Below are 22,850 nucleotides of genomic sequence, written 5' to 3' on the forward strand. Positions count from 1 at the left end.
TTTGATTTCTGTCTTAATTTCATTATTTACCCAGGAGTCATTCAGGAGCAGGTTGTTCAATTTCCATGTAGTTGTATGGTTTTGAGAGAGTTTTTAAATCTCGAGTTCTAATTTGATTGTACTGCGGTCTGAGAGACCATTCGTTATGATTTCAATTCTTTTGCATTTGCTGAGGAATGTTGTATTTCTAATTATGTGGTCTATTTTAGAGGAATGTATATTCTGTTGTCTTGGGGTGGAGAGTTCTGTAGATATCCATCAGGTCCACTTGATCCAGAGCTGAGTTCAAGTCTTGAATATCCTTGTTCATTTTCTGTCTTGTTGATCTGTCCAGTATTGACACTGGGGTGTTAAAACTGCCACCACTATTGTGTGGCAGTTTAAGTCTCCTTGTAGGTCTCTGAGAACTTGTTTTATGGATCTGGGTCCTCCCGTATTGGGTTTATATAAAAATATATATATATATTTTTTTGAGACGGAGTCTCACTCTGTCGCCCAGGCTGGAGTGCAGTGGCACAATCTCGGCTCACTGCAAGCTCTGCCTTCCGGGTTCACACCATTCTCCTGCCTCAGCCTCCCGAGTAGCTGGGACTACAAGCGTTCATCACCACTCCCGGCTAATTTTTTGTATTTTTAGTAGAGACGGGGTTTCACCATGTTAGCCAGGATGGTCTCGATCTCCTGACCTTGTGATCTGCCTGCCTCGGCCTATAATTCCAGCTACATAGGAGGCTGAGGTAGGAGAATCACTCAAAATTTTGAGTTCTACCAAATCTTCTCATCGATGTGTCCCCAGTTCACAGGCCCAGTGCCTGATAGATAGATATAGGTTCCCACTGAATACTTAATGAGGGAGGTGGGTATTGGTTTCTTCAGCAGCTGTGACCTCCATCCCATTGTGTACAAAGTAGGAAGGCATTGGCTCTATGTTTGTATTTTTTGTTAGTCACACAATTAAGGAACTCAGGCAGGTGTGGTGGCTCACTCATGCCTGTAATCCCAGCAGTATGGGAGGCCAAGGCAGGAGGATCGCTTGATGAGGGAGTTGGAGACCAGCCTGGGCAACAAAGCAAAACCCGTCTCTACAAAAAAAAAAAAAAAAAAAATTAATTGAAAAATTTTAAAAATTAGCTGGGCACAGTGGTATACACTTATAGTCCCAGCTACTCAGGAGGCTGAGGCTGAAGGATTGGTTGAACTCAGGAGTTTGAGGCTGTCAAAGGTTTTTCCAAAGGCTAAAAAGGTTTTTTTAAAACTTGTTATAGGCTGGGCACGGTGGCTCATGTCTGTAATCCTAGCGCTTTAGGAGGCCAAGGCAGGTGGATCACCTGATGTCAGGAGTTCAAGACCAGCCTGGCCAATATGGTGAAACCCCATCTCTACTAAAAATACAAAAATTAGCAGGGCATGGGGGCACATGCCTGTAATCCCAGCTACTCGGGAGGCTGAGGCAGGAGAATCGCTTGAACACAGGAGGCAGAGGTTGCAGTGAGCCAAGATTGTGCAGTTGCACTCCAGCCTGGACAACAGAGCAACTCCATCTAAAAAAACAAAAAAAGATATATATACATAAAATTTGGGGATCTACTTTTTTAACCTCATGTTATTTTATAAATACTTTTCCATATTGTCATGTAATAGTCATATTTATTATCTTAATGTCTGCATAATATTCCTTTGATTTACTATAATTTTTTCATTTCCCTATCACTGAAGTTGTTTCTCATTTTTTGCTACTAATATTATATTTAGTGTTCCAGTGAATATCTTCATACAAATATTTCCCTGTACAGAATTTCTTAGTTCTTTTGAGTTACTTCATTTCAGTAAGTTCCCAGAAGTACAATTTATTGGTCAAACTCTATAAACCACTTTTTTCCTTTGGTTTTTGTTGCTGTTAAATACTTGATTATTTTCAGTTTGTTTATTATTTGTTTCTATGCTTAAATTCTATTGTAGTTGTATTATTACTAATAAAAAGTTGTATGATTCTTATTGCCAGCTGTTGGGTTTTGGGATACATGAATCCAGTTCCTCCAAAATAAAGAACTGCCATAAAGCAGCAGGGCTGGAGGAAGTCCCCATAAATACAGTAGGAACATTTTATAGGTTTCTGTGGGGATTCTGTAACTGTAGTGTAAAAAAAAATCTGTTCTGCAGGAACTTAGGATTTAATATTCCCCTCACTTAGCAGTTAAGAAAATGAAGTAACATAAAGAACAGGGTAAGGAAGTTACAGTTAAAAAATAACTGTATCTATTAAATACTTAAGAAATAGCAAGTTAAACTAAAAGCTTAAATGCTTAAAGTGGAAGACCACATATACTCTTATTGTCTTACAGCTTGATTCTTTCCAGGGAAATAGATTGTTCTATTTTCTTTCCTATATGTGGTAGAAATTTGTAGATGAAAAACTCATCCCTAACCTTAGAAATACTATTTTTTCAATAAATAACTTGTTGCCTTTAATTTCACAACTGTCGTGTAATTGTATTCAATATAGTATATTTAATATATACAGAATTTAAAGTATAGTTGCCAGCCCCAATTTGTATGTGATTGCTCGCATATGTTAAAGTAAGTCAAAATAAGTCAAAGAAAAAAAAAAAACCTATTCTAATCTCATTTGTTAAAGCAAGAGACAAAGCTGTTTATGATTATTTGGCTTGTACATGATTGAGTTTTATTTAAATACTGGTGGTTAAACTTTTATCTATGAAACTCTGAAAACATTCTCATTCACGTTTCCTGGAGACTGCAGCATACCAGTTTTGATTGATTTATTTATTTAGTTATTTAGTTAGTTAGTTAGTTAAGGAAAACTGTTTCTCACCTTCAGTATTTATAGCCAGGTCACTGGAATATACCCTCTCATATCTGATTGTATAAGCATTACTTAAAATAGTACCATGCTTATCATCATTCCACCCAATGCAACTCCACATTCTGTCATTGTTACCCCCACTTTCCTAGATACTCAGTTTTAAGACCTTGGAATCATTCATAACTCTTACACTTCTCTCCAATATCTAGTTAATCTCTAGGTCTTAATTTCAGTGTTTTCAGTGTCTCCCTCTCCTCCTTTCCTTCCTGTTCTCCATTGCTACCACTTTAGTCCTGGGACTCATTACTCCTAGACCATTCCAACAGTCTAATTGGTCGCTTTTCCTCCAGTCCATCCCCACTTCATTGTGTCTTGCACACTACTTAACTGTTCAGCCCCACATTTAAGATCCTCTGAAATCTGACCATTATCCAGCTCCCAACTTCATCTGCAGTAGTCCAAGAGAACCAGTCAAAATGGAGTTTCTTTTAACTGTTCCCTGTATGCACTGTCTGTATTGTCAGCTTCTGAGTGACATGAATTTGCTCCACCACTTTTCCTCCTAACCTGAGCCCAAACCTACCTTCTCTCAAGTCTTCCTATTTGCCCCAGCTGCATTAATTGGCTGCACTCCCCTTCATCAGGTGCTAGCCATTCATGCTCCACTGTATTATCATTTACTTATTGTTTACTTGCCTGTACTAGCAGAATATAAACCCAAGATGGGCAAACATTACATCTTAAGTCTCTCTGTGTCCCCCACTGCCATGGTAGAAAATAATAGACTAATAGTTGAGAAGATGGACTTTTAAGTGACACAAACCTAGGTGAATTCTGTTTCTGCCACTTCCTGGCTATATAACCTTGAATAAGTTATTACATTTCTGTTAGCCACTATGCAAAGTGGGCATGATTATAACCCTACCAAAGGATTTTTGAAAGGATTAAATAAGACATATGTATGCAATGTGCTTATTACAATACCTGATATGTAATAAATAAATGATGGTAATTATTATTATGATGATGACGATGATCATGCTGACTGCTCAGTGTTAGTCGGTCACAGCATGATGCACTTTCAAGAACTGTATAATTTATCCCTTGTCATCAGTCAGGTGACTACATATATCATATGATAATAGTGTTAGAGGTTTTTCTTTTAGGCTACATGCAACTTGAATATGGGGTATGTAATTTTTTTATTGTTTAGTGACAAAAATTATTCCTGGTTTATTCCAGGAAATTGCTTTACCTAGAGTCTAACCTATTGCAAAAAAAAAAATGCAAACTTTGTGAAAACAAAACTTAAAAAAAATTACCTTTCTTGCATACAGTTGTTGCTTCTATTCCAAGAAAGACATTTTTTTTTGCAGCAGAAAATATCTTCTCACATAGGGAGAGTAGATTCTGAAACTAAAAATACTTATAGAAAGTGCCAGAACTTAGAAAGGTGACCTTTTCACATGCTATATCAAGTACTCTATCACTTAAATGCAAATGAATCCTTTTACAGAATTTAAAGTAGCTAATAAGAAAAATAAATCTAAAGTTACTTTAAAAATTGCAGGCTAAGTACAAAACATTTTTAAACTTTCATCTCTTTGACAGCAAAGTGTTAGAATACAAGTGTTGTAAGAGGAGCATTTAAAAACTACTGAAGAATGTTCTGTTCATAAATTAACAAAAAGGCAAATAAATTTAGCCTTAGAGTAAAAACCAGCAAACCATACCAGCACCCAAATAGTCATACACCAGGGTGTTCTGAGGACATTACTTTAGCAGCCATTTCCCAGAGGTAGTTGGGGCTTGCAGCACAACCAGATTTAAACAGAAGAATCGTAGGAGTTCCAGGGTTGTACCAGCGCTATCAGTAGGAACATCTGACACAAAATGTATTCATTCCATGTGGAATTAGTCTGTATCATTTGTCTTCAGCTAATCTAGAATGAAAGATGTGGTTCCCTGTCACCTTTTTTCTGTCTTCTTCAATGATAAAGCATATTTTACAATCTTTTTATTTTTATTTGTTTAATAGGGATCACATGCAGTGGTCTAAGGAAGAAGCAGCAGCAGCCAGAAAAAAAGTAAAGGAAAACTCAGCTGTGTGAGTCCTTCTCAAAGAGCAAGGTAGCCAACTGTATGCTGTAGCTCCTAGAGCCAGAGCTTTAGTCACTTTTCCTCCTCCTCATGTCATTGCTTCTGAGGGTTCTTAGCCTCTCCTGATTTCCTCCTCTTGTTCCATTTGGTAAAATTCCCAGTTCTTCCAGTGTAGTGGGACCAAAGTTAATGAAATTTGTATTCACCCTATAATTGGGTCTTTGAGTAGTCATATTATTGCTTTTTCTGGGAGATATACACATGGGTGGCATTTCAAACAAAATATGAAAACATAATTTTAAACTTTTCCACTTGCTATGCTGCTATTACTATGCTATTATGCATTTCACTTCCTAGGATCTTTGAACAAATTTATAAACTTTGAGCAAAGAAGATAAAGTCACATCAAAATGGTGCTGAAGTTTTAGGATAAATATAAAGTTTCAGTAAGGATTGAAGGCAGTTTTCTTGAAGGCCTTTATATTTGAGTTTAATTTAGGTAAAGCCTTGTCAACCTTCATAAATGGCTTTTTAAAACTTGGCCTATGCTACCATGAAAAAAACTCAAGAGCCGGGCGCTATAGCTCACACCTGTAATCCCAGCACTTTGGGTGACCGAGGTGGGCAGATCATGAGGTCAAGAGATTGAGACCATCCTGGCCAACATGGTGAAACCGTGTCTCTACTAAAAATAACAAAGATTAGCTGGGCGTGGTGGCGCATGCCTGTAGTCCCAGCTACTCAGGAGGCTGAGGCAGGAGAATCACTTGAACTCGGGAGGCAGAGGTTTCAGTGAGCCAAGATTGCGCCACTGTACTCCAGCCAGGCAATAGAGCGAGACTCCATCTCAAAAAAAAAAAAAAAAAAAAAAAAAAAAACAGGAAATGTTCATTCCTTGTTATGGCTGCTATGAATAGAGCTGCAGTAGACATGGGAGTGCAGTTATCTCTTTGATATACTGATGTCCTTTCTTTTGGATAAATACCTAGCAGTGGCATTGCTAGATGATATGGTAGTTCTATTTTTAGTTTTTTGAGGAAACTCCACACTATTTTCCATAGCGGTCATACTAATTTACATTCCCACCAATAGTGTGTGAAGGTTCTCCTTCTTCCACATCCTCACCAGCATCCATTCATTATTCCATGTCTTTTTGATGTATGCCATTTTAGCTGAGGTGAGATGATATCTCATTGTGGTTTTGATTTGCATTTCTCTGATGATTAGTGATATTGAGCATTTTTTCATATAGCTGTTGGCCATTTGTACGTCTTCTTTTGAGAAATATCTATTCAGATCTTTTGCTTTTTTTTTTTTTTTTTTTTTTTTTTTTTGAGACAGGGTCTTGTTGCCCAGTCTGGAGTATAGTGATGAGATCATGGCTCACTGCAGCTTTAATTTGCCCGGGATCAGGTGATCCTCCCACCTCAGCCCAGGTTGGTCTGAAACTCCTCATCCTCCCAAAGTGCTGGTGTTATGGGAGTGAACCACTGCCCCAACCTTGCACATTTTTAAATCTGATTTTTTTTTTTTTTTTTGGCTCTTGAGTTGTTTGAGCTCCTTAATATACTCCAGTCATTAATCCCTTGTCAAATGGGTAGTTTGCAAATATTTTCTTCCATTCTGTGGGTTGTCTCTTCACTTTGTTCATTGTTTCTTTGCTGTACAGGCACTTGTTAGCGTGACATAATCCCATTTTCTATTTTTGCTTTGCTTGGTTTTGCTTTTGAAATCTTTTGACAAATGACAAAATAGACAAATAAAAATGCTCCAATGTCCTGGAGCATTTCCCCCAATGTTTTCTTCTAGTAGTTTCATAGTTTCAGGTCATAGATTTAAGTCTGTAGTCCATTTTGATTTGATTTTTGTATATAGTAAATGAGAGCCTAGTTTCATTCTTCTGCTTATAGTTTTCCAGTTTTCCCAGCACCATTTATTGAAGAGACTGTCCTTTCCCCATTGTATGTACTTGATACCTTTGTCAAAAATGGGTTGGTTGTAAATGCATGGATTTATATTTGGGTTCTCTATTCTCTTCCATCAGTAAATGTGTCTGTTTTTATGCCAGTACCATGCCAATTTGGTTACTGTAGCTTTGTAATATGTTTTTAAGTCAGATGCCTGCAGCTTTTTTTTTTTTTTTTTTTTTTTTTTTTTTTTTTTTCGGAGACGGAGTTTTTCTCTGTTGCTCAGGCTGGAATGCAATGGCACAACTCTCGGCTCACTGTAACCTCTGCCTCCCAGGCTCAAGCAATTTTCCTGTCTCAGCCTCCCCAGTAGCTGGGATTACAGGTGCCCACCACCACACCCAGCTAATTTTTGTATTTTTAGTAGAGATAGGGTTTTGGCCAAGCTGGTCTTGAACTCCTGACCTCAGGTGATCCCCCACCTCTGCCTCCCAAAGTGCTGGGATTACAGGTGTGAGCCACCACACCTGGCCTCAGCTTTGTCCATTTTGCTCAGGATTGCTTTGGCTATTCTGGATCTTTTGTGGTTCTATAAAAATTGTAGGGGCCAGGCACAAGTGGCTCACACTTGTAATCCCAGCATTTTGGGAAACCTAGACTGAAGGACTGCTTGAGCCCAGGAGTTCAAGACCAGCTTGGGCAATATGGCAAAAACCTGTCTCTACAGAAAACAAGTGTTGTGGTCATGCGCCTGTAGTCCCAGCTACTCATGGGGCTACAGCTGGAGGATCATTTGAACCCAGGAGTTTGAGGCTGCAGTAAGCTGTCATTGTGCCACTGTACTCCAGACTGGGTGACAGAGTGAGAACCTGTCTCAAAAAAAAAAAAAAGAAAAGAAAAAAAAATTTCAGGATTTTGTTATTTTGTTTTCTATTTCTGTGAAGAATATCATAGGTATTTTGATTGGGATTCCATTGAATCTATAAATTGCTTTGGGTAGAGTTGTCATTTTAACAATATTAATTATTTGGACCCATCAGCATGGAATATCTTCCCATTTTTTAATGTCCTCTTTAATTTCTTTTATGAATGTTTTATAGTTTTCCTTGTATAGATCTTTCACGTCTCTGATTAAATTGTTTTCTAGGTATCTTATATTCTTTGTAGCTATTGGAAATGGGATTACTTTCTTGATTTCTTTTTCAGATTGTTCACTGTTGGCATATTTAAGTGCTACTGATTTTTGTGTGTTTATTTTGTATCCTGTAATTTTACTAAATGTATCAGTTCTAACAGTGTTTTGGTAGTCTTTGGGTTTTTCTAAGTATAAGATCATATTGTGGGCTGGGCACAGTGGCTCACGCCTGTAATCCCAGAACTTTGGGGGGCCAGAGTGGGCAGATCACTTGAGGCCAGGAGTTCAAGACCAGCCTGGCCAACATGGCAAAACCTTATCTCTACTAAAAATACAAAAAATTAGCCAGGAGTGGTGGTGCATCCCTGTAGTCCCAGCTACTCAGGAGGCTGAGGTGGGAGAATTGCTTGAACCCAGGATGCAGAGGTTGTAGTGAGCCAAGATCACCTTTGCACCACTGCACTGCAGCCTGGGTGACAGAGTGAGACCCTGTCTCAAAAAAAAAAAAAAATTGTCTTTGAACAAGGCTAATTTGACTTCTTCCTTTCCAACTTGGCTACACTTTATTTCTTTCTCTTGCCTGATTTCTCTGGACAGGACTTCTGGTATTATGTTAAATTAAAGTGGTAAAAGTGGGCATCATTTCCTGTTCCAGATGGATAAATGGATAAAGAAAATGTGGTATATATACACAATGGAATATTATTCAGCCATAAAAAAAGAATGAAATCTTATCATTTGCAGCAACATGGAGGAACTGGAAGTCCTTATGTTAAGTTAAATAAGTCAAGCACAGAAAGACAAATATTGCATGTTCTTATCCATATGTGGGAGCTAAAACAGTGGATGTTATGAAAATAGAGAATAGATTGGTAATTACCAGAGGCCGGGAAGGGGTGGGAGGTGAAGAGAGATTGATTAATGGGTACAAATATACAGTTAGATAGAAGGAATAAGACCTCATGTTCAATGGATCAGTAGGGTGACTAGTTCACAATAATTTACTGAACATTTCAAAATAGCTAGAAGAGGCCGGATGAGGTGGCATATGCCTATAATCCCAGCACTTTGGGAGCCCAAGGTGAGGGGATCACCTGAGATCAGGAGTTCAAGACCAGCCTGGCCAACATAGTGAAACCCCATCTCTACCAAAAATATAAAATTAGCCAGGTCTGGTGGCACACACCTGTAGTCCCTGCTACTTGGGAGGCTGAGGCAGGAGAATCACTTGAACTCAGGAGGTGGAGGTTGCAGTGAGTCAAGATCACGCCATTGCACTCCAGCCTGGGTGACTGTCTCCAAAAAAAAAAAAATAGCTAGAAGAGAATAAATGTTTCTAGCATGAAGAAAAGACAAATAGGTGCAGTTCCAAGATGGCTGAATAGGAACAGCTCCAGTCTACAGCTCTCAGCGTGAGCAACGCAGAAGATGGGTGATTTCTGCATTTCCAACTGAGGTACCAGGTTCATCTTACTGGGGCTTGTCCGACAGTGGGTGCAGGACAGTGGGTGCAGCCCACAGAGTGTGAGCTAAAGCAGGGAGAGGCATCACCTCACCCAGGAAGCACAAGGGGTCAGTGAATTCCCTTTCCTAGCCAAGGGAAGCCGTGACAGACGGCACCTGGAAAATCAGGTCACTCCCACCCTAACACTGCGCTTTTCCAACGGTCTTAGCAAACGGCACACCAGGAGATTATATCCTGCACCTGGCTTGGAGGGTCCCACACCCACGGAGTCTCACTCGTTGCTAGCACAGCAGTCTGAGATCCAACTGCAATGCGGCAGTGAGGCTGGGGGAAGGGTGCCCGCCATTGCTGAGGCTTGAGTAGGTTAACAAAGCAGCCGGGAAACGCAAACTGGGTGGAGCCCACTGCAGCTCAAGGAGACCTGCCTGCCTCTGTAGACTCCACCTCTGAGGGCAGGGCATAGCTGAACAAAAGGCAGCAGAAACTTCTGCAGACTTAAACGTCCCTGTCTGACAGCTATGAAGACAGTAGTGGTTCTCCCAGCATGGAGTTTTAGATCTGAGAACGGACAGACTGCCTCCTCAAGTGGGTCCCTGAACTCTGAGTAGCCTAACTGGGAGGCACCTCCCAGTAGGGGCTGACTGACACCTCATATGGCCGGGTGTCCCTCTGAGATGAAGCCTCCAGAGGAACAATCAGACAGCAACATTTGCTGTTCTGCAATATTTGCTGTTCTGCAGCCTCCGCTGGTGATACCCAGGCAAACAGGGTCCGGAGTGGACCTCCTGCAAACTCCAACAGACCTGCAGCTGAGGGTCCTGACTGTTAGAAGGAAAACTAACAAACAGAAAGGACATCCACACCAAAACCCCATCTGTATGTCACTATCATCAAAGACCAAAGGTAGATAAAACCACAAAGATGGGGAAAAACCAGAGCAGAAAAGCTGAAAATTCTAAAAATCAGAGTGCCTCTTCTCCTTCAAAGGAACACAGCTCCTCGCCAGCAACGGAACAAAGCTGGACGGAGAATTACTTTGACAAGTTGAGAGAAGAAGGCTGCAGAAGATCGGTAATTAGAAGCTTCTCTGAGCTAAAGGAGGATGTTTGAACCCATTGCAAAGAAGCTAAAAACCTTGAAAAAAGTTTAGACGAATGGCTAACTAGAATAAACAGCATAGAGAAGACCTTAAATGACCTGATGGGGCTGAAAACCATGGCATGAGAACTACGTGACACATACACAAGCTTCAGTAGCCGATTCGATCAACTGGAAAAAAGGGTATCAGTGATTGAAGATCAAATGAATGAAATGAAGTGAGAAGAGAAGTTTAGAGGAAAAAAAGTAAAAAGAAATGAAGCCTCCAAGAAATATGGAACTATGTGAAAAGACTAAACCTACATCTTATTGGTGTACCTGAAAGTGATGGGGAGAATGGAACCAAGTTGGAAAACACTCTTCAGGATATTCTCCAGGATAACTTCTGCAACCTAGCAAGGCAGGCCAACATTTAAATTCAGGAAATACAGAGAACGCGACAAAGATACTCCTCAAGAAGAGCAACTCTAAGACACAGAATTTTCAGATTCACCAAAGTTGAAATGAAGGAAAAAATGTTAAGGTCAGCTAGAGAGAAAGGTCGGGTTACCCACAAAGGGAAGCCCATCAGACTAACAGCAGATCTCTCAGCAGAAACTCTATAAGCCAGAAGACAGTGGGGGCCAATTTTCAACATTCTTAAAGAAAATAATTTTCAACCCAGAATTTCATATCCAGCCAAACTAAGCTTCATAAGTGAAGGAGAAATAAAATCCTTTACAGACAAGCAAATGCTGAGAGATTTTGTCACCGCCAGGCGTGCCTTACAAGAGCTCCTGAAGGAAGCACTAAACGTGGAAAGGAACAACCAATACCAGCCACTGCAAAAACATACCAAATTGTAAACACCATTGATGCTAGGAAGAAACTACATCAACTAACGAACAAAATAACCAGCTAACATCATAATGACAGGATCAAATTCACACATAACAATACTAACCTTAAATGTAAATGGGCTAAATGCTCCAATTAAAAGACGCAGACTGGCAAATCGGATAAAGAGTCAAGACCCATCGGTGTGCTGTATTCAGGAGACCCATCTCACATGAGAGACACACATAGGCTCAAAATAAAGGGAAAGAGGAAGATCTACCAAGCAAATGGAAAACAAACAAACAAAAAAAGCAGGGGTTGTAATCCTAGTCTCTGATAAAACAGACTTTAAACCAACAAAGATCAAAAGAGGCAAAGAAGGCCATTACATAATAGTAAAGGGATCAATTCAACAAGAAGAGCTAACTATCCTAAATATATATGCACCCAATACAGGAGCACCCAAATTCATAAAGCAAGTCCTTAGAGATGTACAAAGAGACTTAGACTCCCACACAATAATAATGGGAGACTTTAACACCCCACTGTCAACATTAGACAGATCAACGAGACAGAAAATTAACAAGGACATCCAGGAATTACACTTAGCTCTGCACTAAGCGGCCCTAATAGACATCTACAGAACTCTCCACCCCAAATCAACAGAATATACGTTCTTCTCAGCACCACATCACAGTTATTCCAAAATTGACCACATAGTTGGAAGTAAAGCACTCCTCAGCAAATGTAAAAGAACAGAAATTTTAACAAACTGTCTCTCAGGCCACAGTGCAATCAAACTAGAATTCAGGATTAAGAAACTCACTGAAAACCACTCAACTACATGGAAACTGAACAACCTGCTCCTGAGTGACTACTGGGTACATAACAAAATGAAAGCAGAAATAAAGATGTTCTTTGAAACCAATGAGAACAAAGACACAACATACCAGAATCTCTGGGACACATTTAAAGCAGTGTGTAGAGGGAAATTTATAGCACTAAATGCCCACAAGAGAAAGCAGGAAAGATCTAAAATTGACACCCTAACATCACAATTAAAAGAACTAGAGAGACAAGAGCAAACACATTCAAAAGCTAGCAGAAGGCAAGAAATAACTAAGATCAGAGCAGAACTGAAGGAGATAGAGACACAAAAAACCCTTCAAAAAAATCAATGAATCCAGCAGCTGGTTTTTTGAAATGATCAACAAAACTGATAGACTGCTATCAAGACTAATAAAGAAGAAAAGAGAGAAGAATCAAATAGACTCAATAAAAAATGATAAAGGGGATATCACCACCGATCCCACAGAAATACAAACTGCCATCAGAGAATACTATAATCACCTATATGAAAATCAACTAGAAAATCTAGAAGAAATGGATAAATTCCTGGACACATACACCCTCCCAAGACTAAACCAGGAAGAAGTTGAATCCCTGAATAGACCAGTAACAGGCTCTGAAATTGAGGCAATAATTAATAGCCTACCAACAAAAAAAAGTCCAGGACCAGACGGATTCACAGTCGAGTTCTACCAGAGGTACCAAGAGGAGCTGGTACCATTCCTTCTGAAACTATTCCAATCAATAGAAAAAGAGGGACTCCTCCTTAACTCATTTTATGAGGCCAGCATCATCCTGATACCAAAGCTTGGCAGAGACACAACAAAAAACGAGAATTTTAGACCAATATTCCTCATGAACATCGATGCAAAAATCCTCGATAAAACACTGGCAAACCGAATCCAGCAGCACATCAAAAAGTTTATCCACCATGATCAACTGGGCTTCATCCCTGGGATGCAAGGCTGGTTCAACATATGCAAATCAAACGTAATCCATCATATAAACAGAACCAAAGACAAAAACCACATGATTATCTCAATAGATGTAGAAAAGACTTTGACAAAATTCAGCAGCCCTTCATGCTAAAAACTCTCAATAAATTTGGTATTGATGGGACATAATCTCAAAATAATAAGAGCTATTTATGACAAACCCACAGCCAATATCATACTGAATGGGCTAAAACTGGAAGCATTCCCTTTGAAAACTGTAACAAGACAGGAATGCCCTCTCTCACCACTCCTATTCAACATAGTGTTGGAAGTTCTGGCCAGGACAATCAGGCAGGAGAAAGAAATAAAGGGTATTCAATTAGGAAAAGAGGAAATCAAATTGTCCCTCTGTGCAGATGACATGATTGTATATTTAGAAAACCCCATTGTCTCAGCCCAAAATCTCCTTAAGCTGATAAAGCAACTTTAGAAAAGTCTCAGGATAGAAAATCAATGTGCAGAAATCACAAGCATTCCTATACATCAATAACAGACAAACAGAGAGCCAAATCATGAGTGAACTCCCATTTACAATTGCTTCAAAGAGAATAAAATACCTAGAAATCTAACTTACAAGGGATGTGAAGGACCTTTTCAAGGAGAACTACAAACCACTGCTCAACAAAATAAAAGAGGACACAAACAAATGGAAGAACATTCCATGCTCATGGATAGGAAGAATCAATATTGTGAAAATGGCCATACTGCCCAAGGTAATTTATAGATTCAATGCCGTTCCCATCAAGCTACCAATGACTCTTCACAGAAGTGGAAAAAACTTTAAAGTTCATATGGAACCAAAAAAGAGCCCACATTGCCAAGACAGTCCTAAGCCAAAAGAACAAAACTGGAGGCATCATGCTACCTGACTTCAAACTGTACTACAAGGCTGCAGTAACCAAAACAGCACGGTACTGGTACCAAAACAGAGATATAGACCAATGGAACAGAACAGAGCCCTCAGAAATAATACCACACCTCTACAACCATCTGATCTTTGACAAACCTGACAAAAACAAGAAATGGGGAAAGGATACCCTATTTAATAAATGGTGCTGGGAAAACTGGCTAGCCATATGTAGAAAGCTGAAACTGGATCTCTTCCTTATACCTTATACAAAAATTAATTCAAGATGGATTAGAGACTTAAATGTTAGACCTAAAACCATAAAAACCCTAGAAGAAAACCTAGGCAATACCATTCAGGACATAGGCATGTGCAAGGACTTCATGTCTAAAACGCCAAAAGCAATGGCAACAAAAGCCAAAATTGACAAATGGGATCTAATTAAGCTAAAGAGCTTCTGCACAGCAAAAGAAATTACCATCAGAGTGAACAGGCAACCTACAGAATGGGAGAAAATTTTTGCAATTTACCCATCTGACAAAGGGCTAATATCCAGAATCTACAAAGAACTTAAACAAATTTACAAGAAAAAATCAAACGACCCCATCAAAAAGTGGGCAACAGATGTGAACAGACACTTCTCAAAAGAAGATATTTATGCAGCCAACAGACACATGAAAAAATGCTCATCATCACTGGCCATCAGAGAAATGCAAATCAAAACCACAATGAGATACCATCTCATACCAGTTAGAATGGCGATCATTAAATGTCGGGAAACAACAGGTGCTGGAGAGGATGTGGAGAAATAGGAACACTTTTACACTGTTGGTGGGACTGTAAACTAGTTTAACCATTGTGGAAGACAGTATGGCGATTCCTCAAGGATCTAGAACTAGAAATACCATTTGACCCAGCCATTCCCATTACTGGGTATATACCCAAAGGATTATAAATCATGCTGCTATAAGGACACATGCACATGTATGTTTATTGTGGCACTATTCACAATAGCAAAGACTTGGAACCAACCCAAATGTCCATCAGTGATAGACTGGATTAAGAAAATGTGGCACATATACACCATGGAATACTATGCAGCCATAAAAAAGGATGAGTTCATGTCTTTTGTAGGGACATGGATGAAGATGGAAACCATCATTCTGAGCAACTATTGCAAGGACAGAAAACCAAACACCACATGTTCTCACTCATAGGTGGGAATTGAACAGTGAGAACACTTGGACACAGGATGGGGAACATCACACACCGGGGCCTGTTGAGGAGTGAGAGGAGGGGGGAGGGATAGCATTAGGAGATATACCTAATGTAAATGACAAGTTAATGGGTGCAGCACACCAACATGGCACCTGTATACATATGTAACAAACCTGCACGTTGTGCACATGTACCCTAGAACTTAAAGTATAATAATAATAAAAAAAAGAAAAGACAAATATTTAGGTTGATGGATATCCCAATTACACTCATTGGAAGGTATTAAATTATCACATGTACCCTGAAAATATATCTATTATATATCAATAAAAATAAATGTTTTATAAACTTGACAATGACAAGCATTGACAAGGCTTTGGAGAAATTGGAGCCCTTGTGTATTGTTGGCAAGATTGTAAAATGATGTGGCTGCTCTGGAAAACAGTATGGAAGTTCCTAAAAAAATAAAAAGTAGAACTGCCATATGACCCAGCAATCCCACCTCTGGGTTATATGCAAAAGAATTGAAAGCAAAGTCTCAAAGAGATATTTGCACACCTATGTTCGTAGCAGCACTATTCACAATAGGCAAAAAGTGGAAGTACCCTAAAATGCCCATTGTCAGATGAATGGTTAAAACAAATGTGGTGTATACATAAAATGGAATCATATTCTGGCTTAAAAAGGAAAGAAATCCTGTCACATACTACAACATGGATGAACCTTGAGGACATTATGCTAAGTGAAATAAGCCATCGCAAAAAGACAAGTACTGTATGATTCCCCTTATTTAAGACATCAAAAGTAGTAAAATTCATAGAACGAAAAATGGTGGTTGCCAAGGGCTCAGGAAAGGGGGGAAATGTAGAAAATTTAAGACAATTCCCTCTTAATCCTACTGTTGTAACATAATTGTTTTTAGTTCACCATTTAGAACTTTTACCTAATGTGTACATAATTTTAAGCAGTTGTAATTATAATACATATATAATTTGGGGATCTACTTTTTTAACCTCATATTATTTCATAAACACTTTTTCCATAACAGGGGGAGTTGTCATTTAATTGGTATATAGTTAAAGTTTAGCAAGATAAAAACATCCTGGAGGTCTGTTTCACAACAATACGAATATACTTAACGGTACTGAACTATACATTTTAAAATAGTTAAGATGTTAAATTTTACATTATGTGGTTTTTAATCACAATTAAAAAAAAAAAAAAGCACACTACAAACAAAAGAACTTGGCCTGTGTCGTCCTCATTGCGTAGCTGGGAACCCACAGACACTTTGCCCAACTCTTATATTCTCTTCATAGGACTTTCTGCCTTATTTTTCTTAAAATGATTTCTCCCTTGGAACATATTGGTTCTTTTTTTTTCTTTTTAAAAATAGTTTATAAAATAGACACAGAAATTTATACAACTCATAAATGAATTCTCGCATAGTTCAATTAATTTTCACAAAGTGAGCACACCTATGTAAACATCACCCACCTCAAGAAACAGAATATTACTATTAACCCAGAAGCTTCCATGTGCTCCTTCCTAATTACAGTACTCCCCCTGACCCCTGACCCCACTAATCCCACAAATAGTGGCCCATAAGGGCTGCTATTCTGGCTTCTAATACAGTAGATTAGTCTTGCCAGAACAACTTGGTTCTGGTCATCGTTTTTTGGTCACTGTTGTGGCAATATCAGTGTAACCGTTAGATAAAGCAAGGGTTAGCAAACTATAGTCTGTGGTCCAAATCCAGCCTGCTGCCTGTTTTTGTAAATAAAGTTTATTGGAACACAGACACACTCATTTGTTGACATGCTGTCTGTGGTCACTTTTGAGCTATAGTCATGGTATTGAGTAGTTGCAACAAAGACTGTTGCAACTGGCCCACAGAGACTAAAATACTCTCTGGCCCATTACAGAAAAAAAGTTTCCAACCCCTGAGATCCAGTTTTGTTTCTAGATTGATCAACTGTCCTGGAACTCCCCAGGGAAAGATGTTAGCATTCCTCTGTGTAAACCAAGTATAGGGAAGATCACTAATCCCACTGGTAGTTAACTTTTGTTCTGGTGACTTTAGTCTACAAATTGAGGCCAAAGTTTGAAGCAGTGGTAGCTGGGGAGCCTAAGCTAATGAGACTGCCCTCATTAGCTGCCCTTATCTAGTGAAGAGGGCAGTGTCTACCTATCTTATCTTCTGGTATCATTTGCTATTCTATAGAGCCAGTTCTCCATCCTCCTCCTAAGCTCCCTATTGTATCCTGGAGGATGGACAGAAAACGAAGAGCACCTGATCCACAATGACATCATTCTATTTTTATGAGCTTCAACCATGAAGTCCTTGAGGGAATACAGCCAGGGAGTATTAGAGTTGGATTTGAGGGTGCATACCAGTGGCAGTACTGCTTACAAATCAGCCAATATTGCATTCCTTTGCAGGAACTCTATCGCGCTGTTTCTGAGGAAGTATAACTTTGCTTCTTTGCCAGTAGCTACACGGACATATTTTCCGCATTACTCAAGCTTCTGCTAGTGGCCACCTGGATGTGACAGACAGAGTCAAGCCTAAACTGAATTAAAAGTTGTCAGCCATCTTAATTCATTTCCAGGAAGTTAAAAATTATCCACAATATATTTCCTGATAATAGGAAAAACCAAGGATTTTTTTGCCCTATTTTGAATATTTCTGTTTAGAACATAAATAGATGAGCAGTGCTGATAATGTTCCCTTAAAGTCCTCTGTATGTGGCTGCCTATTTTGTCCTATTTATGTTAACAATGAACTTGAGTGAAGCTAATGAGAAGGTTATTTTAGGGCCTTGGAAACCACAGTAAAGGAAAATGACAGTTCCCATAGAACCGTAGTGTGACTGAAATAGAAAGGTGGTGACTGGCCTCTCTCTGTAGAAGCAGGAAAAGCAGGCAGGAGAGGGTTGATGATACCACTTTGAAGCATTTGATTTGCTTATTAGTATGTCCAGTCTCTTTCTGTGCAAGTTTTCTGACTGCTGTGGAGACACAGAACAAAAAATTCCATTTCAAAATGACTCAAAGAGGTAGAGGCTTCTGCTAGGTCCCTTCTGCATCCCCTCTGTAACACTTCAGTGTGGTGGACTTCATACCTCTCAGGGGACCACTGCAGGGAGAAGGAACGCATTATGGGGGTGACCATCTTATCACACGTAAGCAAGAGCGCACTGAGCAATAACTGAGGCTGCCCGGAGGGTGGCAAAGGAAGAATATTTTTGTTCTGAGGAACCATGTTGAGTGGCAGGACGTTACAGTGAGAGCCATCCAGTGCAGTTTCTGCTAGGGATCACAGACGTGCCAGTCTGCAGCACCCTGGGTGAGGCTTCGGGTTTGATATTTAATGTCTCTGATGAATATGGGTCAAGGCAAATAGATTGTTTAAAAGCTCTACTTTCAAACACTGTGAGAACCCGGAGGAAGCCGTGACTTGGCTCTTTGGCAAGTGCCTCTGTGAACCACCATCTTTTCTTATCTAGGCAATCCTAAGTCTTTGAAAGAGCCAGTGTTGTCCCATCACAGAGTATTCTATATGCAGATTATTATACAGCAGAAGCACTGTTTACTGATCTTATCTCACTTTATTTTAATGCAACGGGGAGGAAGTACTGGTTGTTCTCCCATGCTGGCCAACTCTCTGGCACATTTCTTTTGGTCTCTGTGTGTCTCAGGCTCTCCTGTCACTCCCATTTCCCATTTCTCACATATTGTCTCAGCTGTTGGTGAGAACTGAAGTCAGGAAACACTCTCACAATCTGAAAGTAAGAAATTATGCATCACAAATAATAGTCTTGCTGCAGGATGGTTGATATTTCATTTTTGTGATTAAAATGTATATGGCATCTAGGACCGGATGCAGTGACTCACACCTGTAATCCCAACACTTTGGGAGGCCGAGGTGGGAGGATCTCTTGAGCCCAGGAATTTGAGACCAGCCTGAGCAACAGTGAGACCCCATCTCTACAAATAATTTGAAAGTTAACTAGGCGTGGTTACATGTGCTTGTAGTCCCAGCTACTTGGGAGGCTGAGATGGGAGGATCACTTGAGCTCAGGAGGTAGAGGCTGCACTGTGAGCTATGATTGCACCACTGCACTCCAGGCTGGGCGCAGAGTAAGCCCCTGTCAAAAAAAAAAAGTATAGCATCCAGGCCCTCATTTCTTTCAATAAGATTGCCCAGATTAATGATTTTTAATTCCACATTTCCTTTTTGTAATTTATTTTCAATTTTACTATAGCTCAAATTTATTTTAAAAGCAAGTTAATTCAGAGAAATGAAAGATACATTTGGCAATTTTTGAGTTAACATAATTATATTTTATAATTTCCTAAAAAATATCTCCAGTGTGTCATATCTCAGTTATTTAGCAAATATAATGAGTCTTTTTAACTGAATAACAAAAGCAGCTGCTATTTTTACTTTAAAATATCCTGTAATTAACTGTCTACCTATGGAAAGTTATCTATGTCAAGCAAAAGAATGAGTCTCACTATACTTCACTTTGTGAATATCTTACCATTGAGAGGATGTTCTATGTGAAAAAAAAAAAAATATGGAGAGAGTAGCTAAAAGTTTTATGCTTATAAATTTAGGTTATTTGTTTATAAGCTGACTTTGTTTAAAATTTTATGCAGTGCTCTTAGAAACATACTTTTAATTTCATAAGTTTAAAGAGTTTTCTTTTATTAGACAATGAATTTTCTCACTGATGTGTGGAAATTTCCAACTTTGAGAGCTCAGGTATTTGCGTAATTGATGTGCAAAAATAACTTTAAATTGCTTTTTGTTACATGGAAACCTAGAATAAATTTTCATAATTCATATTAATCATATTATGTCATACATAAATGGTTTAATTCAATTTCTTAGTTGTGATGTTCAGTGTGATTCAAAATGAATTCTGAATATTTAAGGATGGTTAGTGTGCATATTCCTTCTTTCCCTCAGCAATATTGAATTTAATAAGTGAAAAATTGAGAATTTGCTTCATTGGGCTGTACTTAAACAGATCGCTACATCCCTCTTACTGCCACTGGCATAAAGCAATTAACTCTGAATCACCAACCTAGGAAAGAAAAAAGAAAAAAAATTTTCCTTCAAGAAAAATTGGTCATTAATATACCTGTTTAGAAAGTCAGACAAGATGAAGACAGGGCAGATTTCTCCACACTATATTATTTTATCATTACTGACCTGCCTTACCAGCAGCTTAATACTGAATATTTCACTCATGGTCAGAGCAGTAATTCCTCCAATTCCCCTGTTAACACAGATACTCTTGCAGTTCAGGAAATTAAATCATACACTGAAGGTGTTTGTTGTCTCATAATCATAATTATGATGATTGACCAAGCCATGGGGTCTCAGAAGCTCTCACACATTAATGGGAACTATGGAGTTGTCAGCACTGATTGGAGAAGCTGCTGAAAGCCAAATTGCAGACTCTGGTGCTGCTTCTCTGTTTTGTTTCTGTCCCACAAACCCATATATTCTCATAGAGCATTTAATGTTCCTGTTGCTCATCATTTCATCATATAACTTTGCATCATTTATATTTCTTATAATTCAAAGTATGAGTTTAATTAATTATGTATTTCTGATCTATCTTAATGAAGGGTAACTCCAATCAGCATTATTTTTACAATGTATTTACACTGTAAGCCACAATGAGGTTTTAATTTCAACTTGATACTTCATAATCGAGCAGAAAGTATGAATCAGAAAAGCAGAGATGATTTTCAGGGGTTTCATATTGACTTTGTGTTAGGGAGGCAGTGTAGTGTAATGGGAGAGAGCCTGGGCTTTAGAGTTTAGCAGACTTAGGCTAGGTTCTGACTCTGCTCTTTCTGACTGGGTGACCTTGGGGAAATTCTTTATTCCCTCTGACATTGAATTTCTTTCTCTGCAAATTGGAATAATAAAATCTATCTGAGAGATACTGCTAGGATTAAATGGGGGAAAAATCCAAGTAAAGCATTTGACATAGTGCGTAGCCCATAATAAACATGTAATATGTGTTATTGTTGTCATTTTTAATGCTATTATCGGTATAATTTATGTAATTACCTGATTTCTTTTCTCCTAATTCCTGAGTGGGAAATAGTTGGAAAAGGCTTGAAAATATGTATATTAGCAAACCCCGACTATTGTCTTCTAATAGTTATCGAGCTCTTTTTATGGATTACATAGGCTAGAGTTGAATTTAGATGCTTGACATGTTTGGTTTCTGAACCAGATTGCAGTCACGTCACTACAGATTCATTTTCTCTTTAAATTGTAAAAATTAAAACAGTAGTACAGACTCATGTTTAAAACAGCAATCTGATCCAAGATTTTGTAGTCTGTAGAACTGATAATGTTTAATGTTCTCCATAAATTCATGGGGCTTAATAGGAAAGTACACAGAATTTTTAGAGCTTAAACAGACTTTAGAGATACTACTCTAATTCAAACCCTTCATCAAATGAGGAAACTCTGTAGGCAATTTGAATGAAGAATTCAGCTAAGATTCTTTATCTTTGTGTAAGAAGTAGATACAGCTTTGCAAAAGAAAGAGCTACCTAATAATGATTAAATTGTTATCATTGCTTCAAATTTTCATCTTATTGTTATGAATGACTATAAAATAAATTTTAGAGCTGCCATCAATGTACATACTGTTCTGTGTATTTTCTCTTAATATTATTTTCCTTTATTTTATTTTTTATTTTTATTTTATTTATTTATTTATTGAGACGGAGTTTCACTCCTGTTGCCCAGGCTGGAGTGCAATGGAGTGATCTCAGCTCACTGCAACCTCTGCCTCCCAGGTTCAAGCAATTCTCCCTCCTCAGCCTTCTGAGTAGCTGGGATTACAGGCATGTACCACCATGCCCGACTAATTTTGTAGTTTTAGTAGAGACGGGGTTTCTCCATGTTGGTCAGGCTGGTCTCCAGCTCCCAACCTCAGGTGATCTGCCCTCCTTGGCCTCCCAAAGTGCTGGTATTACAGGGATGAGCCATCACACCTGGCCTATTATCTTTTATTTTTAAATTGCTACATAAGGTTACCCTCTTTGAACTGCATGGTTTGCTTGCTCATTCCCATGTTGTTGGACATTTGAGTTTTCCTAACTTTTTCCTAATATAAATAGAACTGCTATACACATCTTCTGTTTTTGTTTTTGTTTTTTTAAAGTAGAGACAGGGTCTTGCTTTGTTGTCCAGGCTCATCTTAATTCCTAGCCTCAAGCAGTCTTTCTGCTTGGGTCTTCCAGTGTCGGGATTACAGGCATGAGCCACCTCGCCTGGCCGCTATGCACGTCTTTTATTAGGTTACTCCCCTGCACTTCTCCCACCCCACTTAATTCTTACAGGAATATTCCCACAAATTAATCAAGATAGAGTATTACAGTACATTCTAGTTACTGGTAATTGGGCTCAAACTCACTTCACAGGTAGCTTGATATTGTAAACTCAAATACTATAGATTTCACTAAATATAGGTCTTCTTAGGTGGCTGCTTTTTGTTAGGCAGAAAATCTTTTACCTGCATGGAATGAGTTACAAAGAGATTTTTTTTTTTT

At 38.8% G+C, this 22,850-nt stretch overlaps 1 protein-coding gene across 1 annotated transcript in view; it reads left to right on the top strand.

Moving 5' to 3' along the window:
* Positions 1 to 22,850, top strand: part of METTL8 (methyltransferase 8, methylcytidine) — a 139,166-nt gene that overhangs the window by 57,595 nt on the left and 58,721 nt on the right. The window contains 1 exon segment of the mRNA XM_050751356.1: positions 4,863 to 4,954. Within this exon segment, the coding sequence (XP_050607313.1) occupies positions 4,863 to 4,954 (92 nt within the window).

This window comes from Macaca thibetana, chromosome 12 (assembly GCF_024542745.1).
Source record: "Macaca thibetana thibetana isolate TM-01 chromosome 12, ASM2454274v1, whole genome shotgun sequence".
Lineage (NCBI taxonomy): Eukaryota > Metazoa > Chordata > Mammalia > Primates > Cercopithecidae > Macaca > Macaca thibetana.